This window comes from Salminus brasiliensis, chromosome 16 (assembly GCF_030463535.1).
Source record: "Salminus brasiliensis chromosome 16, fSalBra1.hap2, whole genome shotgun sequence".
NCBI classification, from domain to species: domain Eukaryota; kingdom Metazoa; phylum Chordata; class Actinopteri; order Characiformes; family Bryconidae; genus Salminus; species Salminus brasiliensis.
The window spans coordinates 27,330,251-27,357,969 of record NC_132893.1 but is presented as its reverse complement, the minus strand read 5'-3'; the positions used below and the strand labels follow the sequence as shown (position 1 = coordinate 27,357,969).

At 41.0% G+C, this 27,719-nt stretch overlaps 2 protein-coding genes across 12 annotated transcripts in view; both read right to left on the bottom strand.

Annotated features, from left to right (window-relative positions):
• Positions 1 to 1,747: 1,747 nt before the first annotated feature.
• Positions 1,748 to 8,591, bottom strand: macir (macrophage immunometabolism regulator). Of its 3 annotated transcripts, none has more exons than XM_072659401.1 (2): positions 8,569 to 8,591; positions 1,748 to 5,302 (listed from the first exon to the last, which is right to left on the bottom strand). In XM_072659401.1, the coding sequence occupies exon 2, from the start codon at positions 5,293 to 5,295 to the stop codon at positions 4,663 to 4,665; it is 633 nt and encodes a 210-aa protein (XP_072515502.1). In that variant the 5' UTR covers positions 5,296 to 5,302; positions 8,569 to 8,591; the 3' UTR covers positions 1,748 to 4,662. The 3 variants fall into 3 exon arrangements, with proteins under 3 accessions (XP_072515502.1, XP_072515499.1, XP_072515500.1); XM_072659398.1 differs by lacking the exon at positions 8,569 to 8,591 and adding an exon at positions 7,794 to 7,873; XM_072659399.1 differs by lacking the exon at positions 8,569 to 8,591 and adding an exon at positions 7,415 to 7,471.
• A 1,777-nt stretch (positions 8,592 to 10,368) lies between these two features.
• The window catches only part of ppip5k2 (diphosphoinositol pentakisphosphate kinase 2), a 34,092-nt gene continuing 16,741 nt past the window's right edge, over positions 10,369 to 27,719 (bottom strand). For 2 of the 9 annotated variants that reach the window (XM_072659604.1, XM_072659603.1), the window contains 13 exons: positions 26,547 to 26,729; positions 25,972 to 26,113; positions 25,648 to 25,871; positions 25,337 to 25,464; positions 24,684 to 24,798; positions 24,305 to 24,412; positions 24,063 to 24,179; positions 23,189 to 23,359; positions 21,751 to 21,924; positions 19,389 to 19,461; positions 18,224 to 18,343; positions 13,579 to 13,722; positions 11,441 to 12,728 (listed from right to left, as the gene is read on the bottom strand). In XM_072659604.1, coding sequence (XP_072515705.1) covers positions 12,604 to 12,728; positions 13,579 to 13,722; positions 18,224 to 18,343; positions 19,389 to 19,461; positions 21,751 to 21,924; positions 23,189 to 23,359; positions 24,063 to 24,179; positions 24,305 to 24,412; positions 24,684 to 24,798; positions 25,337 to 25,464; positions 25,648 to 25,871; positions 25,972 to 26,113; positions 26,547 to 26,729 — 1,824 coding nt within the window. In that variant the 3' untranslated portion in view covers positions 11,441 to 12,603. Of the gene's footprint in view, positions 12,729 to 13,578; positions 13,723 to 16,918; positions 16,982 to 18,223; positions 18,344 to 19,388; positions 21,925 to 22,072; positions 22,115 to 23,188; positions 23,360 to 24,062; positions 24,180 to 24,304; positions 24,413 to 24,683; positions 24,799 to 25,336; positions 25,465 to 25,647; positions 25,872 to 25,971; positions 26,114 to 26,546; positions 26,730 to 27,719 lie in introns of those variants that run through there. The other 7 variants (XM_072659611.1, XM_072659607.1, XM_072659605.1 and 4 more) reach the window with 7 other exon arrangements.

Genomic DNA, 27,719 nt, shown 5'->3' with positions numbered 1-27,719 from the left:
ATTCTATGCAGTGTTGTGTGAGAAAGTATCCAAATGATATGATGATAATATACTGTTTATAAAAGCAAGCAGCAGCTGAAGCCTAGGCTTACAGACGTTAGGCAAAAAGCCTAACACAAGCCTTTGCACAAAACTGAGACCATAGGTGCGTCCCAATTGCGTAGTAATTACTAACTAGTTATTGAGTTTGAAGCATGTAGTATAGATAAGTGTCAAAGTTGAGTGTACTCAAATATCCACGATTTATACTCAGAACTGGACAATGTTCGAGTGTGATTGTCCCACAATGCAATGTGAAACAGAAAGGGAGGAGCTACTCACATCTGGAACATCTGTGCACACGCATTTGTTTCCCTCCCAATCGTTTCCATGCTTTTAAATACATATCATTTTTATATGTGGTTAAATTGTTATACGTTATATTACTGTTGCCATATTGTTTCTGCTCCTACTGTAATTTTACACATTATGAAACATTATGTAAAATTATGCTAATTTAAAAATAGCCATTATGACTGTGAGCACTGCACACTTTCCATTTCCAGACTGACCCTTTGCTAACAGTTTTAGCTGAGTGTAAACATCTGAGCAATATTTTCCCAGAGCTGTAATCCAACCCACCTGATCCAACAAATTACTGCCTTCAGAAACCCTTGATTGACTAAATGAGGTGCGTTACATCTGACCGCACTAACACTGTTCTTGCTGAATACAATCAAATCCTCACAGCAGTGCTCAGCAGTCTAAAGCCTTCGCTGGACAGCAGAGACAGTTACTCCAACGAAAGCAGGATCAACTCTATTCCAGAAGAAACAATGAATGAGTAGGTGTCCCAATACTTTTGTCCATATGGTGTGTATATGTGCTCTTTTAACAGTGTAACAGAGAAATATTATAATATGCTAAAAGTGTATTAGTATTAATAAACACCTCTTATTGGTCAGAAATGTATGAAAGAAATCTGCGCTCAACATCTGGCTGAACGGGGAGTTAGATTTGGGCTGGAGTTGAAGCCTGCAGGAAGGTCGTTCTCCTGGTGGAGGGTCAGAGACCACAGGCTTAAAGACAGCCCAGTTCAACAGATGTTGTGGCCCAGAGACCGACACAGATGCTAAACTGCACCGCCCTCTTGTGTCCGCTCAAATACCTGCAAGAACGCCACATGAGTAAACTGCAAAGACACAAATGTTTGTGGACACCCCTTCCAATGAATGCATTTAGATACTTGAAGATGCAACTGTTGCTGACACAGATGTGCAAATGCACACACACAGCTTGTCTAGACCCTGAAGAGAAGTAATGTGGGGTATGAAGCCCCCCAGCATTGAGCTGTGGAGCAGTGGAACTGCGTTCTCTGGAATGATGGATGGTGCTCCATCCAATACTTTTGGGATGAGGTGGGGTGGTGATCATCCAACATCCTGAGGTCTCCAATGCTCTTGTCACTGTATGCAATCAAATCCTTACAGCAATAATTATAATAATTAGAGTTCTGAAGCATCCCAGTAATGCAACAAAGCTGTGTAATAGAATAATGTGGATGATATTAATCTTAATATTAATCTGCTCTTGTGAAATCACGCCTGTGCATTGTTTCTTAGGGTCAGTTTTCTGGACAGGGATTAGGCCTTGTCTGGACTCCACAGCCAGGAAATCGGTTTTTATAAGGTTATACCAGGTTTCTGTGGTATTTACAGGAGAGCAACACCCACAGCTGCTTCATTAAAGACAGAAGCTCACACACAAATACAGTGTAGTGTTTTAATAATGTCGAGTGTAAGGTTCAACCCAGGACATACAAAAGCATTGCAGGGCACAGACACACTCAGCAGGACAAAGAAAGGGGAATCGAAAAGCAGTCGTCTTACGGAATACAAGAGTTGTGAAGCACAGCGTTGGCCGTTAGTGTGTAAATATCCTAAATCAACACGTGTTTAATGGCGGAAAAGACTGACATACAGTGGGCAGTGACTGTATGTAGGCACTGTGACCTGTAGTGGCTCCTTATGTCTTTTAGGCTCACGTAAAAATGCAGTATTTTATGGTCTGCTAAGCTAAACTTCACACCTTACAGCAAATTAACCTTTTATGGTGATGCAAGAACAACATTCCCAGGTTCCCAGTTTAGCTGTTAGAGCATGGGCGCGCCCCAGTGTGATAACACAACCGTAAAGGTAATGATAATCCTACAAGCTGCTTCTATTAAATCAACCTTATGTATTTTGTGGTCGTGTTCTCAATAGTTACACAGAGTTAGTTTAGAAAATCAGAAATGCCTGCAGGCATGTTTAGTTTTCTCCCACCATGAACTTAAGTTCACTACTATGAGCAGTACGTGTCTCTAGCGGCGACTCGAGACACAGGCCAGCTCAGTCCTGAGTCACAGCAGTAATTTCCTATTTCCTTACTTCAAAATAAATGATACATAGCAGAGCTCAGTGCAGCCGAGAGCAGCAGCCTTTATCCATCATGTTCAAAACAAAAAAAATTGAATCTGGCACAATAAAAATCTAAAATAAGAATCAAACAAATACAATCACAGAACAGTATTCCAGCCTTAAATTAAAACACCCAATATGTAAACAAATAGGCCAAAAAAGCAACACGTAGGATCAATATGCAGTTCAGTCAGGACGAGAGGAAATCCCACCAATGTCACTGTTGCTATCTACGAGTCTAAGGTGCTCTTCTCAGCATTCATAGAAGATATCGCTCATCAGGAAAAGGGAATTAAAAAAATAGGAAAGGATAAAGACTAGTGCAGGTCATCTCAACTAAACAGGTATTAAATAATTCAGATATTAAAAAGGTACAATCAGGACGTTCGCCTACATTACGCCCAATTACACTCAGCCCTACTACAAAACCTGCCCAGAACAAACAAAGCTGGCAGCGTCCAACAAAGCATTCACTGTAATATTTAACTACCCAACCCACCCACTTAGAAGAGCCGTATTTGTACAATTTCATATCAGGCCAAATAGGAGTTTGCTGTTTGAGAAAGGGGATGGAGGTGGGGGGGAGCCGTATCTTTAAAGTAAGCTTTAAAGTCTCAATTCAGATTAAAAATTGAAATAAAATAATTAAAATGTAAAAAAATAATTGGGGGATTGCAAAAACAGGAACCTGCTAACACATTCCGGACAGTGTATCATTTCATCAAACCATAAAAACACACGTCAATATACCAATGAACTAGTCTAATAAGATGGTCTAAAAAAAAAAATAATAATAAAAATAAACAAATCCATTGCATGCTTTTTAAACCACTGTATCAGGTCCACACTGTTAACTGGTGATAGTAGTAGTAGTAGTAGTAGTAGTAGTAGTAGTAGTGATGTCAATGCTAATAGTAGACAATAAATAGTACACTAATTATAGCTTTAAATAGTAAGACGTAATACAAATATTTAACACACTGAGGAAAAAGAAACAAACAGACACATGCCTGGCTGGCAGCGAAATATGAGCGATGTGAACTGTTTCCAGCTGTGTGGCTTATTATTGGGTAGAAAATTTGGATATGATTGTCAGATGTTTTACAAAAAAAAAAAAGAGAAAAGAGAAAAAGAGAAAAGAAAATTACATTAGCAATCAAGTTTTCCCCAGGACACCCAAAGTAAGTTTATCCTTTGGTTTGTTTCAGTAGCAATACTGTGCACCAACATGAGAAATGAACAGAGGAAGAAAAAAGAAAATGTCGTGTGCACGGACAAGTGTAACATCAGCGCTGCCCATGTAGATCCTTCATGTTATCATGAAACCGATTCCCAACCAGGAAGGATTACTCAATCTGAAAAACAGGACTAAAATAATCCGAGCGGAGTCCTGCGGCGTACGGGGCGTGGAGGGGCGTGGAGGGGGTGGGGGTGAAAAAAAGAAATGGAAAGGGAGGATTAATAGTGTGTATATGAGGCGCTAATCTTAGCTCAGGTTCTCTAAAGATAAGCCTCTCCAGCTCAAAGCCTCTCACAGCGCTGTCTTAAATAACCTCCAGATTGTGTAACAGTCAAGAGTTTTACATGAAGATTCTTGCCAGACGGAGGCAAAACCAGGAGCGAAGGTCAAAGTGAGCTCACCCACTGACACGTTTAACTGTGCGAAGATGCTAGTGCTAAAATGCTAACGTTAGGAGAACAACACAGTGAGCTAACCAGGTTAAAAAGAACCAAAACAAGAACAGAACAATAAATATACATATCCAGATGAACTAACAGTGCGATCCAGTGCAGAGCATACATACGTTTCTGCAAAAGAGGCAATCCCACACCTTAGCACAGGCGTACGCGCACATACAGTAGTAGCAATTATTAAGCAAGTCATTTATTGCTCATCCTGAATGACCTCAACCCTCACACTTAAAGTATCCTCCTGAAATACACACACACACACACACCCACGCAGACACACTATCAAAACATTTTTTTTTCCTTTTTCTTTTGTTCACAGGTTAACGTTTAAGTTAGTCGGGCCTGACTGTGCCGCATCCAAACCTCCTGGTTAACAAACAGTTCTTAAAATAAGATTAGTGGCCTATGGGTGCCTTACTACAGGAACTGCCTATGAACTGAGTGGAGAAATGCAAGGCCCAAAAACAGCAGCCAAATCCCCCCAGGCGAGGGGGGCCTGGCCGTGGATGCAAGCGGTCTGCGCCGTGGCTGCTCATGTTTTGTTCCTGCTGAACATACGCTCTCCCCGCAGTGTGAGGTGCTGGAGCTGGTACTGCAGCACCTCGGTGTCCGCCGGCTCCCTGAGGCTCATCTTGTCCAGGTTGAGGTAGTCCAGGGACTTGGAGTGCGCCCGCTTGCCCTTGAGCAGGCAGAGGGGCAGGGGCCCGTGCAGAGCCTTGCTGGGCTCCCCGGCCGCCAGCGACCTGAAGCAGGAGTCGCTGGAGCTGGGCATGCGCCTCCTCCTGCGCCCGTTGACGGCGGGGATGTCGTAGGGCTGGTAGAAGCGGCTTTTGGCTTTGTAAATCCGCGAGGCGCGGTGCAGGCCCAGATCCACAGGCTTTTTGACAGGACTGGGCAAGGCCTCTGTGTTGCTCTTCTCAGGACCAGACCACTTGTGGGCCAGTTTGAGGAGCTCCTCGCCGGTGGTGAAGCCCACCAGATAGTTGGAGTTCATGTGGAGGATCTGGTATCCCGAAACAGTACTTTTGATGGGCGAGCAAGGGGTGCTGGAGCAGCGCGGTTTGTCTGCCTCCGGCTTCAGCGTAGCTTTGACCTCGGCAGCAGGCAAAATGGATATGGGCGTCCTGGACACTCCACTGACATCCATCTCCATCTTCAATGACATGACCTGGCTGGAAGAAGAAGGAGAGGAAGGCACAAAGAAAGAGAGAGAACTGTGAGAACAGAAAATCTAAATATCAAGGAGATCCAGGACCTTTTAATGGCAATCGTTTAAATCCTCTTCCTATTTATTTAAGTCTGAGTGAGTCTCTGAATGCACTCGTATCATTTTCCATCTTTGAGTCAGAAAACGGAGATAAATCCCTGAAGAGTGCCCAGCTGTCTGAATAACATGGGCATATGGTGAAGCGAGCTGCCCTGCCAAACACATGGTCAATAACAACAATGACGTAAAAAAAAAGGGGGGCTTCAGGACACAGGATTAAAGCAGATGAACCAGAAACGCCACGAGTGAGATTCCTGATATTCCTCCACCTACAGAAGAATCCTTCAGGTTATTAGGGTGGGATGCATCAGTATGGGAACTGTGGGCCAGTGCAGGCATCCTGTACTTTCCATGTGTATTCCTGCAGATCGCACATTGCATAAATGCATTTGTGCAGATGTTTTAGTGCAGCATCATCTAAACACTCTGCTCTTCTGGAGTTCAATGAATGCAGTAAAATCTCTCACACCTGCCAGTACAAATATGACTGATATTATTGATATCATGTCATATTAAGTATGACATAATATATATCTTTTTGTGCTGTAAACATATAAATACACCATCAGCCCTAACATTAGCACCACCTGCCTAATACTGAGCAGGTCCCCGTGCGCCACCACAAGAGATCTGACCATGAGAGGCATGGACAACAAGACTACTGAAGATGTCCTGTCGTATCTGGAACCAAGACATTAGCAGCCGATCCTGCAAGTCCTGCAAGTTGTAAGGTGGATCCTCTACGGATCACATCAATGAGCCTTAGGCGCCTGTAAGCCTGTTGCCGGTGCACTGGTTAACCGTTCTTGAAGCACTTTTGGTAGGTACTGACCACCGCACACCAGAAACACCCCACAAGACCTGTCTGATGTTTTGTGGGTGCTCTGACCCAGTCGTCTAGCCATCACAGTTTGGCCCTTGTCAAAAGTGTATCAGAATCTTACACATCACCTTCGAGAACTGACTGCACACTAACTGCTTACTGTAGCCACCCCTTGACAGATGCCACAGTAGATGAAGATAGTCAGTGGTACTAAAGTTATGGCTGATTGGTGTATGCACTTAACATTCATATCCTGTCACTACACAGGATTTCCAGTAGAAAACGCCCAACAAAATATTTCTGTGCCACCAAACAGAATATGGGCCTTTGTGTAAGAATGGCCCTTAAAATCAAGCCAAATGGGTCATGCTGCCTGCCATCAGCAGCCGAAGCCTAAGAGAGCACAACTGGCCGTCTGCTAGCTGATGCATCAGAGCTGGTACCCGGCACTTTCCTCCAAGCGCTTTGGGTGCACTAATGAGTGGGTTGGGTACCTGATTGGGTACCACTCACAAAATTGCTATATTTCTCCTTATTAATAACCCAGATATTGACACATCAGCAGACACGTACATATAAAACATCAGATATCAGCATCAGCCCACAGTTCCCAGTGCATCCCTAGACAGGCTTGCTAAGGAAATGCAGCACAGACTACTAATACACTGTACAGCTGCATTCACCGGCACAGATCTGGCAAAGCACAGGAAGTCGAAGGTTCGAACATGGTGTTTAAACCATGGTTGCTGTATTACCACAGATCTGGCTCGTGTGTTGCAGTAACATCCCTGACTGGGGCTTTACACACCAAATCTGCATTTACAGAAGAACAGCACGTACTGTGGCCCAGTGGCTCCACCAAAGAGCAGCTGATTAATGACATGGTGCTGGAAATACACTGAACTGGTCAGCATTGTCGTGACCAGTGTGAAATATAAACCTGGGGCTTGAACACAACACACTACACACTAAATATAAAAATAACTAAATCGAGATGAAGCCTGTAGTAAGATGAGACTGCATTTCTCCTCCTCCTCCTCCTCCTCCTCCTCTTCCTCTTCCTCAACACTGGGACCCTCCTGACTGTAAAATGCTACACTACTGCAGTCCATCTCAGTCTAATCCATCAAACACACACGATCATCTCGATCTCATGTGATTTCCCCTCGTTTTAAGGCCTAAGTGCTAACAGACCCTTTGTGAGGAGGCCAGCTCCAGGATGCACTCCGAGCTCCGGAGAAAAAAGGGGGCACGATTACGAAAGCGCTGCAATCCGGATCAGTGGAGAGCAAATCGAGCACAAGCCATTGCAACCAGCCCCCCCGGTGGTCCTCTCTGTAGTGCTACACCATCCTCCACCTCCTCCTCCTCCTCCTCCAGCAGGCAGTAATGGCTGCAGTCTGCCCCTGCCCACCATTCGACGAGGCGAGTGTTAATACGGGCTCTATCCGCCCGTGTGTCCGAGTGCGAGCCACTAATCTAAACCCCCGTACGGACCCCCATGCCGCCCCGTGCCGCCGCCGCGAGCCCGATTTTAAACCGATGGAGAAAATGAAGCAAAGTGATAACAGACCTGCTCTGTGCGCGCGCCCCTCCGCCTGTCTCAGCCTGCTCCAACTCTCGGGCACGCGCGTCCTGCACCGGGTCACGTGACACGGTGATGTCATGGCGGTAGAGACACGGTTCAGCTAGGAACCGACTCTTTCGAATGTTCCGTTTCAGCGATTCGATAACCGTTGCTAGTCAAAGGACGGTCGATTCAGATCACCAAAGAACCGATTCTTTCGAACTATCCGTTTCAGTGAATCGATCGCCGTTAGTAATACTGTACTAATAGCTGTGCAAAAAGCTGCGATTCCTGAATACAGCTCAGAATAACTGGGCTGCGCAGTTTAAGCGCTGTTGTTCATGGTCTGTAGGGGGAAACCGGACGGGTGGTTGCAGTGGCATCCCTGGTGGTCGCTAGTTATTATTATAATTGGTGCTAGTGTGTTGTTAGGTGGGTGCTAGCACTGCTGTGAGTAGGCAGTTGCATAGATGTTTCTTGGTAGGCTTGTGAATCCTTCATTTCAGCATCCATGCAGCTGACTTTATATGAATGACTTCACACCACAACCAGCACATTCTGAGCACAATACAGACAGAAACACAGGCATATGAGCTGCTTAAGATATTTGCACAGTAATAAGATCCTTATAACAAATCAGCAGCAGTTTTAAGGTTATTTTGGTCTACATTTAAAGCAAAGTTCTCAGCTGTTCTAACAGAGCAGACTAAATCAATCCAAAATCCAACACAACTGAACTGAAGTTTGCAGAACTGAGTAAATGGAATTAGCTGCTACCCACCTTTAACAGTCGAGCCCTGAGCAGGAGGTCCGAGTTTGAGGCTGGTTGAGCAGGGAAGGAGAACTCAAGTGGTCACAGCAGCTGCTTTGCTACTTTCTGCTGCCAAGCAACAGTGGGGAGGGGGGGCAACTTCACACAGACAGATGGAAACTGAACACTGACCCAAGGCCCGTAATTATACTCCACAAACATCTTATTAATGACAGGTGTAGCGTGTTGTCACAGTGCTAGTGTTAGTGAGAAAAGATCACAATCACCAGCAGCTATAGGGTGGAATTTAGTGCAGAGGAGTTTCAATTAAAGCAAGTCCGAAACACACTGAAATAACCTAACCTCATGACCCAGTGGAACAGGCTTCCTCAAACATCCGAGTCAACCAAGCTACTTCGTACAGTGTGCCAACAGAGGACCTGCCTAGAGCTGTGGTGCCCAAATCAGCATCAGGGGCTACTCAAATCTACACACCTGATCCTGCACATAAAGAGCTTGTTGATGCACAAAAAAGGGTGTAGCGTGAGCCGTTTGAACTGGAATTGGGAACACCCTGGCCTACGGATGGAGGAGGGCCGATGGGTGAGTAACAGTGCACAATCTCCAAACAGAATTAGTATCTATCAATTACACAAGCTTATCAATGAAGCTGTGCTTAGTGCAGGAAGCAGCCTTTGTAGTCAAGTACAACTGAGGCAACTAGCTGAACTACAGTACTTCACTAAAGGGAGCGTAACCCAACTATCATCTGAACTGTGAAGCACGGAGGTCCAGATTACATTAGTATATCTTTATGCATATTTAAGAAGGAGAGAAGGAAGAACCACTCAACTGCTATTTGAGTGCTCTGAGCCATTAAACCCACAAAAAAAAACAAAAAAACATGTAACCCATCCGTGCAGCAAACACGCACATGTACACAGGTGGGCAGCCCTGGTGCCTTGATCAAGGGCACTTCAGTCAAGGTCCTGTCAGTTCAGGGCCTCAAACCTGCAAATTTCCACTCGCAAGGCTCTTTCCCTAATTTTCAGGCCATGCCGGCCTTATAATGTACATACATCTCAGCTGAGTAAGCAGGGTCAGAGCACCCCTGGAGCAGAGAGGGTTAAGGGCTTTGTCCAAAATCCCAACAGTGGCAGTTTAGCTGACTTTGGTATTGAACCCACAGCCTTGCTGTCGATATCCAGTGCTCTAGCTGCTGAACTACAACTGCCCTATTTTGTTGCACAGCTCTTTGCAACACAGCTTGAAGTGTTGTAGACACAGCGTGCATGAATTTGCACACCTGATACTCAGCCAGGCTTAGTGGTTTTTCTCTTTTACATGGGCAGCGTGTGTTGGGTTCTTAACACGTCCTGCTTCTCTTCACAACTTCAGCACATTTTCACACTTCATTTAGAAATGTTCTCTATATCTGAGATCTTTCCCCAACACATGTTGTTACCAAGACAGATTCATTCTCAATATTCACATTTGTAAAGTAACATCCTTCAGGGCCTAGTTTTCCAAAAGCATCTTAGTATTAATATCAGCTTCACTGGTAGAGAGAATGCAATGTCATCCTCACTCCAGCATTTAAGTGTCAGCTTTGTGCCAAGATACTTTTGTGAATCTCAGCCTTGAATGGTGAGTTTTGAGGTGGTTGGTGGCTGTCCAGGAGTAGCATTAGAGAACTCTGGTATGAACTTGGCGCATGTGTGCATTTGGATTTGTGTCCCTATATTCCTGCTGAAGTTAAAAGGTGGGTGGGGGGGGGTCACATTTGCAAAACTAAGGACACCAAGCAACTCACCAAACCCAAACCAGATGTAACAGGAGTTTCACCAAGATTTATTCCCTATACAATCATGTTTGGTTATGATTTGGTAATGATAGAATAGAGCATGATGAAAGATCCTTCCCAACAGTAACTCTAAGGCAGATCTGTCCTTCTTTCCAGTTTAACGAGAATGAAATGAAGTGCAAACACAGTGTACCTAAGGATATGTATGAAAATAGGACTTTCCTTACATTGGCTTTTGGACCTCTATATTTAAGCCCCAAAAATTGCTGCATTCATCCAATGTTCAGAAATATTTAAAATAGCTTTAGCAAAATGTTATACCTATCAAGACAAAGTAGACTGTATACATCTGATTGTACATTCAAACATTCAAATATACAAGATATGAGTAACAAACTGTGAACATAGAGTGAATGCTAACTCAGTCCACTGGGATGAGAACATTTCATGGCAAGATCTTTTGGCATCTCACATCTGATGTCAAATATTGAGACAACTACAGGTAAAATAGGATAAATCAAGGCCTGTGACATTCAGTTTAATGTAACAGTGATATCTGATTAGTCAAGAGACCTTCAAGGCTTGCTCAGTTTTGTGGAATCTGCCACAGCTTTCTGCTCCTTCTGCACGGCTGCTGATGAAGCTTGCTCTATCACAATCACTGGCATTGCAGAGCATGGCTGCACTTTGCCATCACTGCGCTCTTCTTGAGAAGTCTGCTTGGTGGACTTGTCTTTGGTTATGTCCACAATTGGTTTTGTCCCAATAAGACCTTCTGGGGTCTTGGCTTTTTGTGAAGTGATACAGCAATGGTTGTCAGATATCGGATGTCCCTTTGTTACAACAGTACCAGTGTGCTGCGTTGCGACTGGACAGCTGTGAGTTTTGGTCGATCTGGTGTTGTCTTGCATTTCTTGGTAGGCTGACCGTTGTTGGCCTTTATTAGATGCTGGCTGAGGGGAGGATGAGGTGCTAATAGCTTTAGCTTGCTGTTGTTCTGTTGTTTTGGGTTGCGTGGCTAATTTGCTCTCTGCGGTTTGCTGAGTAGAGCTCCACTGCAACTGCTTGTCTCCACCGGCACCATGCTGAGCCAGGTCTGCCTGGCCTGGTCTGGATGCTCTAGAAGGAGAACCTCCTCTCACTGGGCAGAATAAAGCACACACGGTCATATGCATTAAGAACACACACACACTCATACTGTTGTACTAAGCCACACCTACCATGATAGGTAATCTACTGAGCTATTACATCATTCGATCCTTAGGTAAGCTGCTATTTTGAACTCTGACACTATTCTCACATCATTAAGTACGGATTTGCAGATTTCAAAACCAACGCTGGCAGTGCCGTTGACCAAGGTTGTCCATGTCAATAACAGTGATCTAACTTCTAATCATTTTATAGCCCATTAAATGTCTGCAGTCAAGTAAGGCCTAAATTATGGCCACTACAAAAAGCCTGCAAGCATAAACTTCTACAGAAACTGCAGGGCTTTAGAGGGCATTCAAGTGTAGTGTAATAATCATGGCTTGAAAAAGCCCAGTTGTTCTTGTTGATGACAAACTGCCAACAGAACATAAGTGGTTGTTTTTAAACATTTGTTTTAGACATTTACACTTGATAAAATATATGTACCGATTATGCAAACGGTAATTGCTATGAACAGAAGTAAACTAAACTTCTAAACTGTTGACTGATACAAACATTGGCCCACAGGCATTCAAGTAATCCAACTATTGATATTCATTACATGTTTATTTATTCACATCTGTCTATCATGTCCAAATGTTATTAATAGCTGGCGTATTATCCATTAATGCTTCAGATGAATTTTCCATATTTCATAGAAATAAAGTGGATACTAGGGCTGCACAATACATCGTTTCAGCATCGGTATCACAATGTGCACATATGCAATAAACACATCGCAGGACATGAAATGTCAAATTCAGGTTTAAAAAAAAAAGTTTTTCTGCTTGGTACAGATTATACCTGCTAGATTATACTTTTCATTTTACTCCAATACTGGATACACAGGGTGCTGGATCACTGACTTCTGGTGCATATCGTGTGCAAGTCCCTGTATTTTTGTAATATCGCAATATATATATATATATATATATATATATATATATATATTGCAGAACATATCAGTTTTTTCCCCCCAATATCGTGCAGCCCTAGTGGACACCAATGTAAGGTTTTATTAGAACTATATGTGCAAGTCAAGAACAGTCAAGTGTGTAGTCCAATAAACCTTTTTAACACTTATACATGCCTGAGGAAGTCCTCTCTGGTGACTTCTTTACCAGAGACTGTGTGAATGGACAGGGTAAAACCTTTGCCGGAGTGTAGGTGTTTAAAGGGACTTTCTTTCCTTGAACAGCTGAGGGACAGACAATTGTTAAATCAACAATTAGTCTCTCTAAAAGTCAAAGATCAAATGCAGTAGAATGCAATGGAATTGTGTTCTCTGGAATGATGGTGCTCTATCTAATACTTTTGGGAAGAATTAGGGAGTTGCGGATGAGATTTGGACAAACTCTTTTTCTTTAAAGCCCTTGATTCCAGAAGAATCAATGTACGAGCAGGTGTCCCAATACATTTGTAAGGTAAAGGTGCACGTATTTGTCACTGTACAGTGTACACTGTACAGCGAAATGTGTCCTCCGCATTTAACCCATCTGGTAGTGAACACACACACACACACACACACACACACACACACACATACACACCTGTGTGTTAGGGGCAGTGAGTACACACACACCCAGAGCGGTGGGCAGCCAACTCCAGCGCCCAGGGAGCAGAGAGGGTAAAGGGCCTTGCTCAAGGACCCAACAGTGGCAGCTTGCCGAGCCCGGGAATCGATCCCACAATCCTGTTATCGATATCCCGGCACTCTAACCGCTGAGCCACCACTGCCCATTGTCCATTTAGTTGTGTCCATTTAGTATACTTTATTCAGATGTGTCTCTTCAGTTCGACTAGATGAGATCCGCTTTATCAGCAGATGAACACATGCACTGGTTACTTTTTACTTCTAGTAAAGAAGTAAACCTCCCACCCGTCGTCATATTGCGTAACATGCCAGATAAGGTCAATGTGTCTGGGTTATGTTTATGCCTGGCTTTTCATTTGATCAGTGAACTCCAAGTCAAAACATGTAGATGCAAGGTGTACACACAGCTTCCAACATTGAAAATGGTAGCTGCCACATCATGTTGTTCTTGTACCTGGTGAGCATGCAGAAATGTCCAGCAAGGACTCATGGGATTTGGCGATCGAAGCGAGGAAGTCGTCTACTTGTTTGAGGGACAGTGAATTGTGGAGGGTCTCGAGTGGGCAGATGGACGGAACCATGGAGTACAACTCAAACCCTTCAAATAAAATATAACACAGACAGATGAACCTTCATAACACTGGCAGTAAGAGAATTCACCTGCATTAAGCACAGGGCATTCGGCACATTCAGATCATGGCACACAGATACATGGCGTTCCATTTCCCGAGAGTATGGCAAGGAGTAACAGCACCATCAAACATGTGTTTGAGGTGGGCAGAATGGAAGCAGATGGGTCACACAAAGTACGATACAACTCACTAAGAAGCTCTACCTACCACAAAGTCGTCAGCCAGGATGATGCTACAGAGTGAGAATGGTGTTCTACTTACCTTACACACACCATTTTCAGCTTTACTGACCTGAGTTACTTACACTTGCTCATTAAGATGTTTTGAAGTGGAGCACACAAAAATGTCTATACTGCCGAACTGCTAAAAGCTTCCCTAATGTAATTAATTACGCCTTAGGATTATAATAAGATCTGTTCAATGAACATACAGGTACTTATTAAACTAGTACCAGCCTCTTGCCTAGCTCAAAAAACCTAAAACATGAATCTTCAAAAAGCAACTGCTCTGGCATTTAGCCAAGTTGTCATTGATTAAACTGTATTGGAGAGATCCTCTCCCTCTCTGTAACTAGTCTTACATGAATACATGTAGGAGAGTAATCATAGTAATCGTAATATGCACTACCAACAGCTAAGTAATTTATAGTGAATGTGAACTAGTAACATGGAACTATTCAAAACAGTTAAAAGGTAGCTTAAAAGGTAGAATAAATACAACACCAGCCAAGTCGGAGTTTCTGCTGCTTTCTCCAAGTGGACACTTGCAATTGATAAAGGGACCTTAAACCATATCACAAAGATTATGCAGAAAATCTCATACAGAGCACTCGCTGAGGGTTTCCCCCTGTATTGGCTGGTTGGATGTAATACCAACACAGTGAAGTACAATTATGATCAGTGTGTTCATTGGAATATACTGATGTTCAATGGTGGTGAATATACAACAAAACACAATCTAATGCTGACAAAAACCCAAAGAAATTTGGCCCCAATTTTTTAAAGAAAAAAAAAAGAAAATACAGAAAGCCCAAACTAGGAGGCACAAAAACAGTGGTAGCATTAAGGCTAGGGATATGCCTTTTTGGTAGATATTTCAGCACTGTCATGTTCATAAGGGGATTTTCAGCTAATGCACATCAAATGAAGAGGGATTCCACACTGCAATTACCTATCTGCAATGTGTTTGTTTGACTAAACTAACTCAGGATAAGACAAATGTTGAAAAAATATCAAACTGCATCAGTATTACCAGTATTATTTCCAAACACAACATATTATTATTTTTTGTTTTTGACTGTACCTGCACCTGGAATGGGTAACAGACTATTCCATTGTACACCTTTTTTTAGGACTAGCTCAAAAGTTACAAAGAGAAACTACAGTTACAGCTTATATTATTGTTATTATATTATTATTATTATTATATAGCTAGTAATGATTATGTTCGATACAGCCTTTCAACACTGTATTTTCCAACATCTCCCAATTGGGGCTTTCATGTTAAAATAAATTATTGCTCCAATTCTGAATTCAGTGTGCAATTTCTACATTTATAGAACAGTTGACAGCATTTTAATGTGTTGGAATGTAACAGAGCAATGTCTCATAGTCCTGCTCCTAACACCAACAGTACTGCACAGTTTCCAGTATTCCAGCTCACCAGCTGATTACTCAGCAGTGCTGTGGGTCACTACTAACAAGATTAAGAAACACTGCAATAGAGACTTGTTTAATGATCTAAATGTACATTACGTTGTAAAAAGGAATTGAAGCCAACGTGAAAATGTGTTTTCCCTATTAGGAATGGTCCAGTCAGTCATTTTAATCTTGCTAATAATTAATTCAAGTCAATAGTCACCACTTAGCACTACTCAAATGACATTATGCTGTTTGGTGACTATCAGCATCTATTCATTGTTGGCAACATTAGTATGCTTGGTAGAACTATTCCTTCAATGTAAGTGTAAATGCGTAGTTGAAATGTACAGGACATATCCAAATAAATGTGTTGCTAAAGCACACAGTGATATAATACTACTCTCTACAAGGAGAGAATAAACACAGGTTGAGAATTTGGTGAAGGTTAAAAATTGGGGCTAAAACGCAGAAATAAGGAAGCTGGACGTCTACAAAAGGTCTGGAATCTGAGCCAAAACAAAACAAACAGTCAAACAGGATTGAAACAGGAAAATTAAATGATAAATAACACTTACCACAGAACATACTGGGAAACACTGACCCATTTAGAAAAGCAGATTAAAAATAAAAACAAAAAAACAAACAAAAACAAAAAACAATAAAAATGCTACCCTCAAAATGACCATATTTCAGCTGCAGTCTCAAAATACTTTAAGTAGTCTACTAATATATTAATAATATAGAAGAGAAAAATATTGTAATTTGCCTAATGTCAGGGTAATGTTTACTTAAGTCTACCTAATAAAACTAAGTCTACACTAGGTGCTAATTTAATAAGTGACCTTCTGGAGAATTGGGTTTTAAGATAACCTTAAATGTTATTACAACATTATAGCAATTATAATCAGCAATGCCTTTGCATATACACAGAAAATAAGACAAAGGTTTCATTATGTCAAAACAAGCTACTTTCTCATCAAGAAAGGAAACCGCCTTTCATTAGCTGTATGGATGATGCACAGTATGCTTCGCCTTTAATTTCAGTGAGTTTGACCAACAATGTTAAATGTATTTTCAAAGAATGATTTAAATGTAATGATGCAAATTCAGTAAATAATAAACTCAACATGATACAAAAAACAATATTCAAATAAAGCAATGCTTAGCCTTGTTAAAGTTACTCATGATTCATGAAAAATAGCAATCTAACTTACATCACCTTGTAGCATTTTAGGTTGACAGCCAAAAAAAACAAACAAAAAAAAGTAGCCATTTGAATCCATGTGTCGATGATCTAGCAGAACTGAGCGAAGGAATATAAGGTTGAAAAATGGTCTCTGAAGTGTTTTGCACGAGCATTTCAGCCATCTCAATGTTCATGGCTACATTCCATGTGCACTGCTCTGGAGTTAGTGGAGAGGAACTGAGGGAGGAAGTCTAAGTCCAGAACAAAATAATGGGGGGGCGGGGCGGGGTGGACGGGGGGAAAGGGTGTACTGGGAATTAACGAAAGCAAACATACCATTGGTTGGGTGTCGCGCAAATGAGATAGAAAATCTTTTTACAGCAGAACCACGCGTGGCCTCTGAGAAAGAGAAAAACAGGTACCTGAAACGTACAACAGCTAACAGAAAGAGGGGTTAGAAAAGGGCAGAAGAAAGCTGTTAGAGAGCATGCAGGATAGAGGGGTGAGGAAAGGAGAGGAGTGCTTATTTTAGTGAGTTAGAAGTGTTTGGATCGTGTTTGGATCGTGAGGAAAAGTGACGCAAAAAAGAAAAACGACCGCTACGGTTATCTGCTTTTCAAAATGGCAGGATGCTTTCATATTCTGCTTAGGAACACATAAACGAGTCTTTGACCTTATACGATGATTCTCGTCCACCTAGTCAAGTGCTCTCAGTTCTGCACGCTCATGTTTTCTAATTTTTACACCTACTAAAAACTCCATTCACAGTGCTTTACATGTCTGAAACACATGGTAATTCAACATCGCTGTCCTAAAGCACAGAAAAAAAATAACGCAACTACATACACTGTTGTTTATACTCTCAATCAAGTGCTGAGAGATGAGAGATTATTTTTAAAAATCTATAATTTATTTGATATAAATCTATATATTTATTTGAATTGAATCAAATTAGAAAATACAAGGCTAAATATGCCAAGCAGCAACAAATTATATTACTAGATGTCAAAATAATGTGAAGGAAATCATGGCATAGAGATAAATTAAGCGTAATATCTGCAATAATGTCACCACAGGTACACACGATGATTTAACCCTATTATTTCTGGCCTGTAACTAGCAATTCCACTGCAGATTTTTTCATATTATTTATTGATTTTTTTATTTTTTTATTTATTTACTTAAGAGCATATACACTCATACTATATTATGCTAAATTTCATGTTGGTCAAAATAGCGGATACCTTTGTCACAAAACTGACTATCATGTATATTAACTTGACCGGTTTTTGCAATTTATTATAGATAATATTACATTGTAAATTTTTAAATCTGTTTGTTTGTTTTTTTGCATCTAAGCCTATACATACATATAGAGCTAGATTATATTATCAGATAATCAGACAAATATAATTAAAAATAAAACAAGAAAAACAAATAAAACTCCAAATGAAGCAGTCTGAACTTAATTTGAAATGTTCCAATGAGACAACAACTAATGCTTTGGACAAAAGACGTACTTAGATTTGGTCACAACCAAAAACAGAAATGAGGGAGTTTCCAGGATTCCTAACAAGAGGGGGATACAATTTCACCTTTTTTTCCTTCTTTTTTTTAATGTGTGCGCGTGTTTGCACATACCATCTAAGAAGCCAGAAGAGGTCAGCTTTTTACGGTGTGCGCGAGCATAATCTTGTAGGTTAGGTGCGCTGGAGGAGCCTCCCAGCACCATGGTGCTAAACAGGCCAGCACAATGAGACCCTGATGGAGTTAGAGAAGATACATACAGCCATCGTGTGTTCCACGAGCCACACCTCGGAATGCATGCAGCATGCATTTCTAGGAGATTCTTGCCACAGAGAGACTTGTGCAGCCTCATTAAAAGCATCCCATAACGACAGTAATGTCATTTGTTGTGCTAAAGTTTGAACAGTTTGCTTCAATATCTGGTAACATTTTACAGGTAGGAGGACACCCGTCCAGTGTAGCTTCAGTGTTTAGGAAGTCTGCCAGCAATACAGCTCATACAGTGTGTTTAGGAGCCAACATTAGTTGGCTTAAGTGATAGGTTATACTCTATGCCCATAACTGCCAAACATTTGTTACTGTTTAATGAAGATTCCTTCTACACATTCACAAGTTACAATAGTCCAAGAGCGCAAATTGGTCATCTACTAGAAGCTTGGGGCATGCCTTTAACGTAAGCACTCCTGCTCCCACAGCTGGCAATTGAGCCTTTTTGACAGATCTTGATGGAAAATGGAGAACTGGCTTACCCGCCACCAAATTTCCAATTTCAACATTGCCTGCTATGCAGTAAACATGCACAAAGGACATTACCAGCATGTATGAGGAATTGAGTCAGCACTGCATTAGGTGGTTATGTGGCAAAAATCTTAGTCTAAAGTGTGCTCAGATTATTCCAATTGAGAACATTACTTGAAATTCCACATCACACCTTTAGTAACTGATCATTGGGTGCCAGAGGATCAACAGAAAGAAGCCTGTGCAAGGGAGGCACTCTAAAAATGCTAACAGAGGCACAAAGCCATCACACAGAGCGCAGAGTTGAAATGGAACGGCACAATATTACTTCATGGCTTCACTTATTTATTCTTGAGGAAATATGACAAGAACAACAAACATATGATAAGTGACAACAGTTGTTTTGTAGCAAAACAATTTTTGATGTCACAATATTTTACTTATTGGAGACATTAAAGTAAGCAAGTAACAAAACTTCAGTCTACGTATAATACACCTTTACTTATTTGACTTTGAGGATTCTGAGGAGGAGTCAACTTACCCATTCCGGTTGTGAGTTTCTGATCTGAGTGCAGTCTGCCTGGCCTTGTATGACTGTTATTCTCTGAGAGAACCTGGAAGAGCACAAACACGAGCATTAGCCATCCAAAAAAAAAGAAAATTTGGACTGGAAGGGAAACATTTTGTTGAAAACGCCTTTTCCAGATAGACAGATGTTAATAAGCCACACTGAAAACATGTTAGTGAAGAAGGCAACATAGACAGCATGACAAGAACATGGAAAAAAATAAATGGATCATGCAACATCCCCATGGCCAGAGAGTCCATTCCACACAAGACAACTGACAGAAACATTACGAAGCACAAGACAAGGCTGGGGTCAGGGATGCAGATGGGCATGAAGACAGACATGGCAACAGTTTGCAGAGATTCCACAAATCAACACTGCGTGACTTGAACCGAATGGACACTTGGCACCTGTGTTGAAAAACAGAGGGAAGAACAAAAACAAGCTTGCAGGCCGTTTTGTGTTTCTGCTGAAAATGTTAATTTCACAGTTTTGTGCAAAACCAAGGCAAACTTTGGAATGGCTGGATCCTCTGATTTGATAGGGGTTGGAATCCAGTACAGAATCCTAGGGACTTGAAGGATGAGCGCTGGAGGTGGGATGGAGGAGACGACATAATGGAGGACTATGAATCCATCCTCACACCTGCCATGGCTTACCTGAGGCCCAGAGTAATCTCTGAACAGAAAACAACCCCAAACATCTCTAGCTTCTCTTTATAAGCATTGGGTGGCAAGCTAAAAAAAATACTAGGAGTGCCTAGGGCTTATCTTCTTAACTATTAAGAAGCCAGTTGGCAGTAGGAGAATCTATTGGCAGTAGAAGTACTGGCATGTTACAATACTGACTACATTTCTGGTCAGACTACATGCCAATGTTAAACAGACAGAAACCTGACAATAAACAGATATTACAGATTATTCACAAAACATCTTCTGATTTCTTGGTAAACTGATTTAAAGCCCAAGAACACCCTTAATTTTGATAATCACAATAAGAATATACACAAAACCCACACCACACACTAATCATTACTGGGGCACATTCATTCAGGCCCAAATCTGAAGTATTACCTTAGTCACAGTGTTGGGTGAAAAACAATATCCTTATGCTGTTCGGCTAAAACTGTTGGACTATAAGGATAAGAAATGTAGTAGGATCAATCTACATTTCTCCTGGTGGAGGACAGTGATCAATGAGCATTTAAAAGAGTGCCAAAGCAGAGATGGACTTCAGCTCTGGAAGAGGCAAGAGCCAGGCAACTGGAGGTACAAACATCCACCCAAGACAAAGATTGAAGAAGAAAAAAAAAATGCCACCAGTCCTACTGCAACCCAGAAGAAGGTAAAACTGTTATTGGACATTTAAATGGAGCAGGTTGCAAAGGACAGCTAATGAGTCAGCAGATGAATGAAAAGAGCTACCAGGATAAATATGACTAAATGAAGCTGCACAGTGGATAAATCACAACTCTCAATAATCCTCTTCTTTCACAGTGCCTCAACAGATTGGTTTTTATTTAATTTAGTTGCTTTAGCAGAAAGCAAAGTGCAGAAGCCAAATGTGGAAAGTGCTGAAGCAACTTAAACCCAAGCCCCCATACCTAGGAAAAAGTGAATGTTTAAAAGGTTGGATTATTTTAGCATAATTCTCTTAAATGGTAATGAGATACTACAGAGAGTCTGTCACATTAAAGGCACTGTGAAGGAAAGGTGCTGATGGATAACACGTTACAGCAAAACATGGCAAAGCAAACGCAGATCATTTCACAAAACAATGTACGTACCTTAAAAAGGAATTCAAAAGCAATACATAAAAGGTATGTGGTCCATGAAAACATAAGACTTGTTTTAAGAGTTACCATAATGGAGATTAAAATGTTGGTTACGACTGTAAGAAAAGGAATGAGCTGTGGCTGTGACCTGCAGGCGTGCCATACAATCTCAGGACTACACTAGTGATAGTACTAAACAAGTCAGTTTTCACAGAGATACACCACGCAACAAGAAAGTAGGAGTTAAAAAAAACAAAAAACATGCAACTTGACCCCAAATCCTCCAGTGTTAGTCACACTATATTATGCGTTTATGACACTGAATGAGTCTTAGAAGTCCATCAGATGACAAAAATCAACCCTTCTTTTCTCTTGAATTCCTCTTTACATGGAATAAAAAAAAGCACAAAAGGAAACAAAAACTGACCAAAAAAGAAAAAAGGAGTACTCTCTTTTGATTGATCTGCTGATTAGGTGTCCTTGCTGACTGCCGTCAAGTTTTTTGGGTGCGCATGAACAAGGAGTTAGCGGTTGTGAAGAATGAATTAAATTTGTAAAAACCTGTTGCCATGAGCCAAAAATACTGGATGTGAAAGCCAGTGATTTGGGGGAGACAGGGGAGGAAGTTATTTGGTCCCCTGATCTGCGTCTTCGACGCCCAGTACCAACACCACAGGTGTAATGTATCCAGGTACCAATTGACTCAGGGCTAGACACACTCAGGGGGCTTTCTTCCTGGAAGTGAGAGAGGGGGCAGAAACAGCACAGTCATGCAACATTAACAACAGTCCAGCTACGTGTCCCATCAACATTCACAAGGTGGCCCCTTTGTTTAAGGAGAAAAAAACACCAAAAAAAAAAAAAAAAACATTTATGGTCATACTTTGCCAGTAGAAGTCTTGATTAAGTCTGTCTGCAATGGGGACTAAAGAAGACAACAAATGTAAATAAAAGAATAAATAAAATTGTATTTTGGCAAATAATTGTGAGATTTCAACATTTACATTTGCCTCTTTTTATGCTAACCTTTCATGACTTCTAGGAGTTATGCTAATCCCTCCTTAATACCAGCCAAGAATGAAACCCTTGGCCTCAGCTAATATTAGAATTGCAACTGATTAATGTAATACCTCAGCAAACATACAAAACAAACTGGTCGTCATTCTACATATCCTAAATACCTGGCATGTATGTATTCATTATTATTAACTATTATTTGGTTTTACAGTACTCTCTTTGCTGCTTTCCATCTGAATCTATTCCAGAAAACTGGCCACAGTCAAAACAAAAGCTTTTTTTTTTTACTTTACTGTTGTGAATGCAGGCTAAGTTGAGTTTAGTGTATTAGTGTGGTTTCAAATGTATCAATCTCACACCAAAAAAGGACCAAAAAAATAAATACAACCAGTTAGCTGGATGTATAGAAATAAGAAGATAATTAAGAAATGAGAAAATTATGAAAATGATCACAGTGCTGCAGAATTAGTGCAGTGTAGTAGCATAGTAAAACTGCAACAGGCATTGCTAGACATCTTTATACTTCTTTAAAGATTTAAAAGTTTCAAGCAGCAGTAATACCATATTTGCAGGTATACAGTTGACAACAGCATACATCAGAAAACACAACAAATGACATACACAGTATTGGATATACAGTTGCTCACATGCCTGGGCATTTTAAGTGAAACACTTCCAACACAAGTTGTTATACCATACACTAATAAACATGATTTTAAAATGTTATAAAACATGTTTTTTAAAATGTTCACCATTACATGCAAACTTATTAATAAAATAATCTATTTAATAAAAGTATTTGGCACTTTACTGTAACATGCAAACTCACTATTGTTCACACAGTTAACTAATATTATTAGCAGAAAAACTCAAAGCAGATGTTTTGTCTGTACAGATCAGAGAATAAACTGTGCAGTCTTGGTACAGGGAATGAAAACATTTTCTTCTGTCCTTGCAATAAAACTGCACAACTTCCACTTACTTCTACAGAGCCGATCTTTTTGGAGCGTGGGAGAGGGGACTTTCTGTGGATGTAGATGGGGTCGGACACCATTGGCCGGAACATCACAAGGGCTCGGTCTGGCTCGTCCCGCTTCAAACCACTGGTCTCCTCATCACTGTCATTCTGAGACTTTTTCTTGGAGCCCTCGTTCTGAAAGCAAGCCAACATAAGATCTCTTTACATTCACATACATAACTTTTACCACCCCCCATTATTAATAAAGAAATGACTGAAATTATATTTTTTATGTTTTATTTTTGTTTGTTTGTTTTTTTTAAATAGGTCAAACAATAAAAAAATAGACTTGGCTAAGTAATTAGATTATACAGAGCCACATGAAAATAATGAACTCAAAAACTAGTTCAAAACATTTTTAAAGAATTAAATAAAAATAAAAAAAAAGACACTTATGCCACAAAACTATAATAAATTGTGTAAATTGTATGTCCATACTAATGTTTCATACTGTAAAAGAGGCCAGAAGAGATATGATGTAAATATACAATGTAACATACAAAATAAAATCAAAAAGCTCATTACACTCACTAGAACTTTAGCTTGTCAGGTAGAACAGGACACTATAAGTCCAGTTTCTGTTTATAATATTGTACTTTTGTTATGCCAAATGCTTTAATAACCTGGAAAAAAACATGACCATAAAACCTTATTTGTGCTTCACTAAATCAAGACATTGCATCGTATATAAAACTCTAAACTGTGTGAATTGTTAGACCCTTCAAGAGAACACAAAGAATGAGAGACGTAGCACAAAAGAACAAGAGCGTGAGAGAGTGAAAGCCAGCCAGCCAGCCAGCCAGCCAGCCAGCCAGCCAGCCAGCCAAACATCTCTAACCTCTCTGGATGCTGGTCTGTAGCCAAATCCTGACGGCAGGTTTTTGTCTTCCTCACAGCCTTTTGCTCCTGGGCTGAAATGCAGCTCCACATGAAAACGCTCCTCTGATGAAGGGTCCTAAAGCCACACAGCCACTGTTAGCCAAAACATACAACCACCTAAACAACTTAGCCCAAAACACCCCAACAAGAGACATTAGCCTGATGTTACCCCACAGGAACAGATGGACTGCATGATATTACCTTGTTAGGGTCCTCATACAGCATGATCACAATCTGAGTCATGTAGTTCAGCTCACTGACAACTTTGAGGTAGTCCATGGCCCTCTTCCACTGCTCATCTTTGGTCTCCTACAAAATGATTCCAGTAACCCATTGAAAACAAAAATCAAAATGCCACATTTCATCAGTTTAGAAAACAGACTTTGTCTGACTAAATAAGAAGTAAACCAAAGACATGAATAAAGGTAAAGTCTAAAGAAACCTAACAGATTCCTAACAGTGTTCTACAAGTATTGCACAACAGTGCGCCCAGAGTACAGACAGTCATTTCATCTCAGCTCATGAAAAACCTGTAGCTTGGAAAGATTTGAAAATGGTCAATTGGTATGAGATGACCTACATCGCAGAGAGCTCCATAGCGCAAGATTGAGAGGAGAGAGTGCACATGACTCTCACTGGTGAAGTACAGCCTGGTACGCACATGTCGCTCTGGAGACATGACGCCTCTGGAGTATCTGCAAATAAAACACAGAAAAACTGCATCCTAGACATAAGATCATGCATGTTAAAGTAATAAACCACAAATCTGACATGTCTGAAACTGTGCCCCATTCGCTACACTGGAGTTTGGTGTCGGAATAGTGCACTATTAGAATCCCACAGTGCACCGTAATATTCAGTGTATAAACAATGTAACCCAGTGAACATATCCATAATTTATTAAGCTGTTTGGTTTGAAGATTCAACACACAGTTTCTCTGAGGAAGACCGACTTTCAGACTGTTTATGCGACACACTCTGCTAACACTTAGCAATGAGTTCACATAATAAGGTGTCCAAAATCGGTCACTACCTTGTCGAATTCTGTTCCCTATAATTGTGCTCCAAATAGTGATCTGGATTTTCACATGTAATGGACAGTGAATAGGGCACCTCTTTGGACACAGCTACTGTTTATCTGAAAAGAGAATGCTCATAGAATACTCCTAAGGAAACCTGCAAGATACTGAGCAGGTAAGTGAAGGACAATTTGGGCCTCTGGCAATAGCTTACACTGGGTGAAGCTTGTTGACAGTATCATCATCCTGTGTCCTCTGGAGGTCTGAGCGGATTTTGCGAATGAGAGGTGTGCAGTAGCCTTTGGCAATGTCTAGTTTCTCAGCTTGTGAAATACCATATTCCTGTCAAGAAGAAATAAACAGAATTTTATTCCAATAGTACGGCAATACTTTTATAGCAATAGTACTGCAATACTTACTAAAAATCTATCTAGCATAAACAGAGACAGATCTAACTTCATCAGTATTTACTAGATATCAGCTTCCACTGCGCAATGTTTATTGAGTAGGTAACATTAATCTTACTTGTGGAATGACTATGTCGGCTAGAGCCTTGGAGAGGCGATAGATTTCCATGGTGTAGTCCAGCTTGAGCGAGCTGTTGTGCTGCACATCATATTTGATGCAGTCGTAGATATCTGGGATCTTGCTGATGTTGTAGCGGCCATTCTTCATTTTGAAGTCTTTCTCCAGTTTGGACCAGCGGCGCAGCATCAACTCCAAAGTCTCACTGTGGTATAGCTGGATGTCTGAGAATGCGAGAGTGAATGCACTTCAGCACAACATGGATTAGGACAACACTATGTTCCTAATATTACCAACGGCAGAAAAGATGTTTAGGCCCCATACCTGCTGATTTGGGGTCCTCCATCCTCTGCCTAATCTGTAGGGTTAAATTCTGGATAAGGGAATACACCTTATCACAGGTCTTCACAGGGTTCTTGATCATCTGCATGGACTTCACCAGCGATGTACTTGTAGTGGGAGCCAGCTATCAACCGAATAATTCATACAGCAATGAAAAAAAGGCAATGGCATTTAGCAAAAGGGGAAGAAGTCTTTTCACTCTCCCTCTGCAAGATGAGAACAGGCAGTTCTGAACAACAAAGTAAAGCTTGGAATTCAGTAGTTATGTAACCAGCTAAAAAGGGTAAAATTAAATATAATTATTTGTATTAAAATGTGACTCATCCTGGACATAAAAACGGTGTTCAAGGCTGTGGCTTTGAAAATATAAACCTTGAAACTTTTCAACACCACCAAAGAGCTTAAAGAAATTCTTTCCAACGCCACCTCTTAAAAGCCAGTGTCACCATGTTCTCATTCAGTGTTATTTAAGAACTCTCTGAGCTCTGACTTACTTGCTCTGTGAGAAAACACTTTGTGAGCACTCTGAAAGCCCTTTGTGATGTGCAGTGACCCACCTTCTCGTAGTCCTCAGAAGCAAAGTCTCTGTCCTTTTGTAGGATGTCATGGAGCCGAGCTTTGACTTTTTGCTGGCAGCTGTTGAGAGAGTCACTGTCACTGTCCAGCAGGCCGTTCATGTTGGCACTCTTTACCATCTGAACCAGGATAGGGGTCAGCTCACCCTCCAGTGCCAGGAGACCCTGAAGATAAATCACCACATACTGTATATGAAATTTATATTTAATGTAAATGGAAAGAATGTGTTAATGTTTTTTGAGTGAAAACACATGAGAAGCAAGAAAGACTGTGTATACTAATAGAATTCTTCACATTCTGCCTCAGGTTCTCCCCAGAAGTACATGTGTAAAAAATGCAGTACACAATGTGCATTCATATCACCTCAATGCTTGAGTATATGCAGATAATTATGCAAACTGCACATTGGACGGCCTACTAACTACAACACGCTTTAGATGAACAGAGCTTAAAAAGATAGGAGTAAAACAGTGAAGCTGTTAGCATGCTCTGAAGAAGAGAGACAATGCGAGTTAAGTGATGAAGAGATAGCCATGTTAATAAGTGAAGTTCTTTACACCAAATAAAAAAAGGATAAAAAAAAGAAAATAAAACACTGCATAACATTTTGTGCTTTGCCTTCTCACATACATAAATATGGCACTGAGTAATACTGTAGTAGTACTGCATTACAGCATGTATGCTGTTTCAGGTCTGCCTCTCTGTCTAGCCGCTGTGACTGTCCACTGTTAAAGGAACTCTTCCTATAGGACACAGAGGAGATACTACTGCAAAATTATTTAAAACTTGATGATACTAGTAACTAAAATGTTATGCATTCACAGTTGCAAGAAAACATAAGTAAACCCTTGGAAATTGCCTGGATTTCTGCTTTGATTACTAATGAAATGTGGCCTGACCTTTATGATTGTCTCTTTAGCAATTTTAGCAGTTACCAGTAGCAGCAAGTAGTAATGTTTCAGTTATTAGTCAATGCCGCAAGTAATCAATGCCGCAATCCTGGTCATTCACAGGGTTCAAAAGGGTAAATTATTTTGCAACGGTATTTAAAGCAGAGGCTGCATTTGTTCATGTACATGGTGTAACAATTTACTCTTGCTCTGTGTGTGACACACAATGATAATTGTGTTCATTTATATTAACTGGGTTTATGC

Bases quoted from the DNA above. Each gene is read 5' to 3' on its own strand.
- macir (XM_072659401.1), bottom strand. From the start codon at position 5,295: ATGTCATTGAAGATGGAGATGGATGTCAGTGGAGTGTCCAGGACGCCC.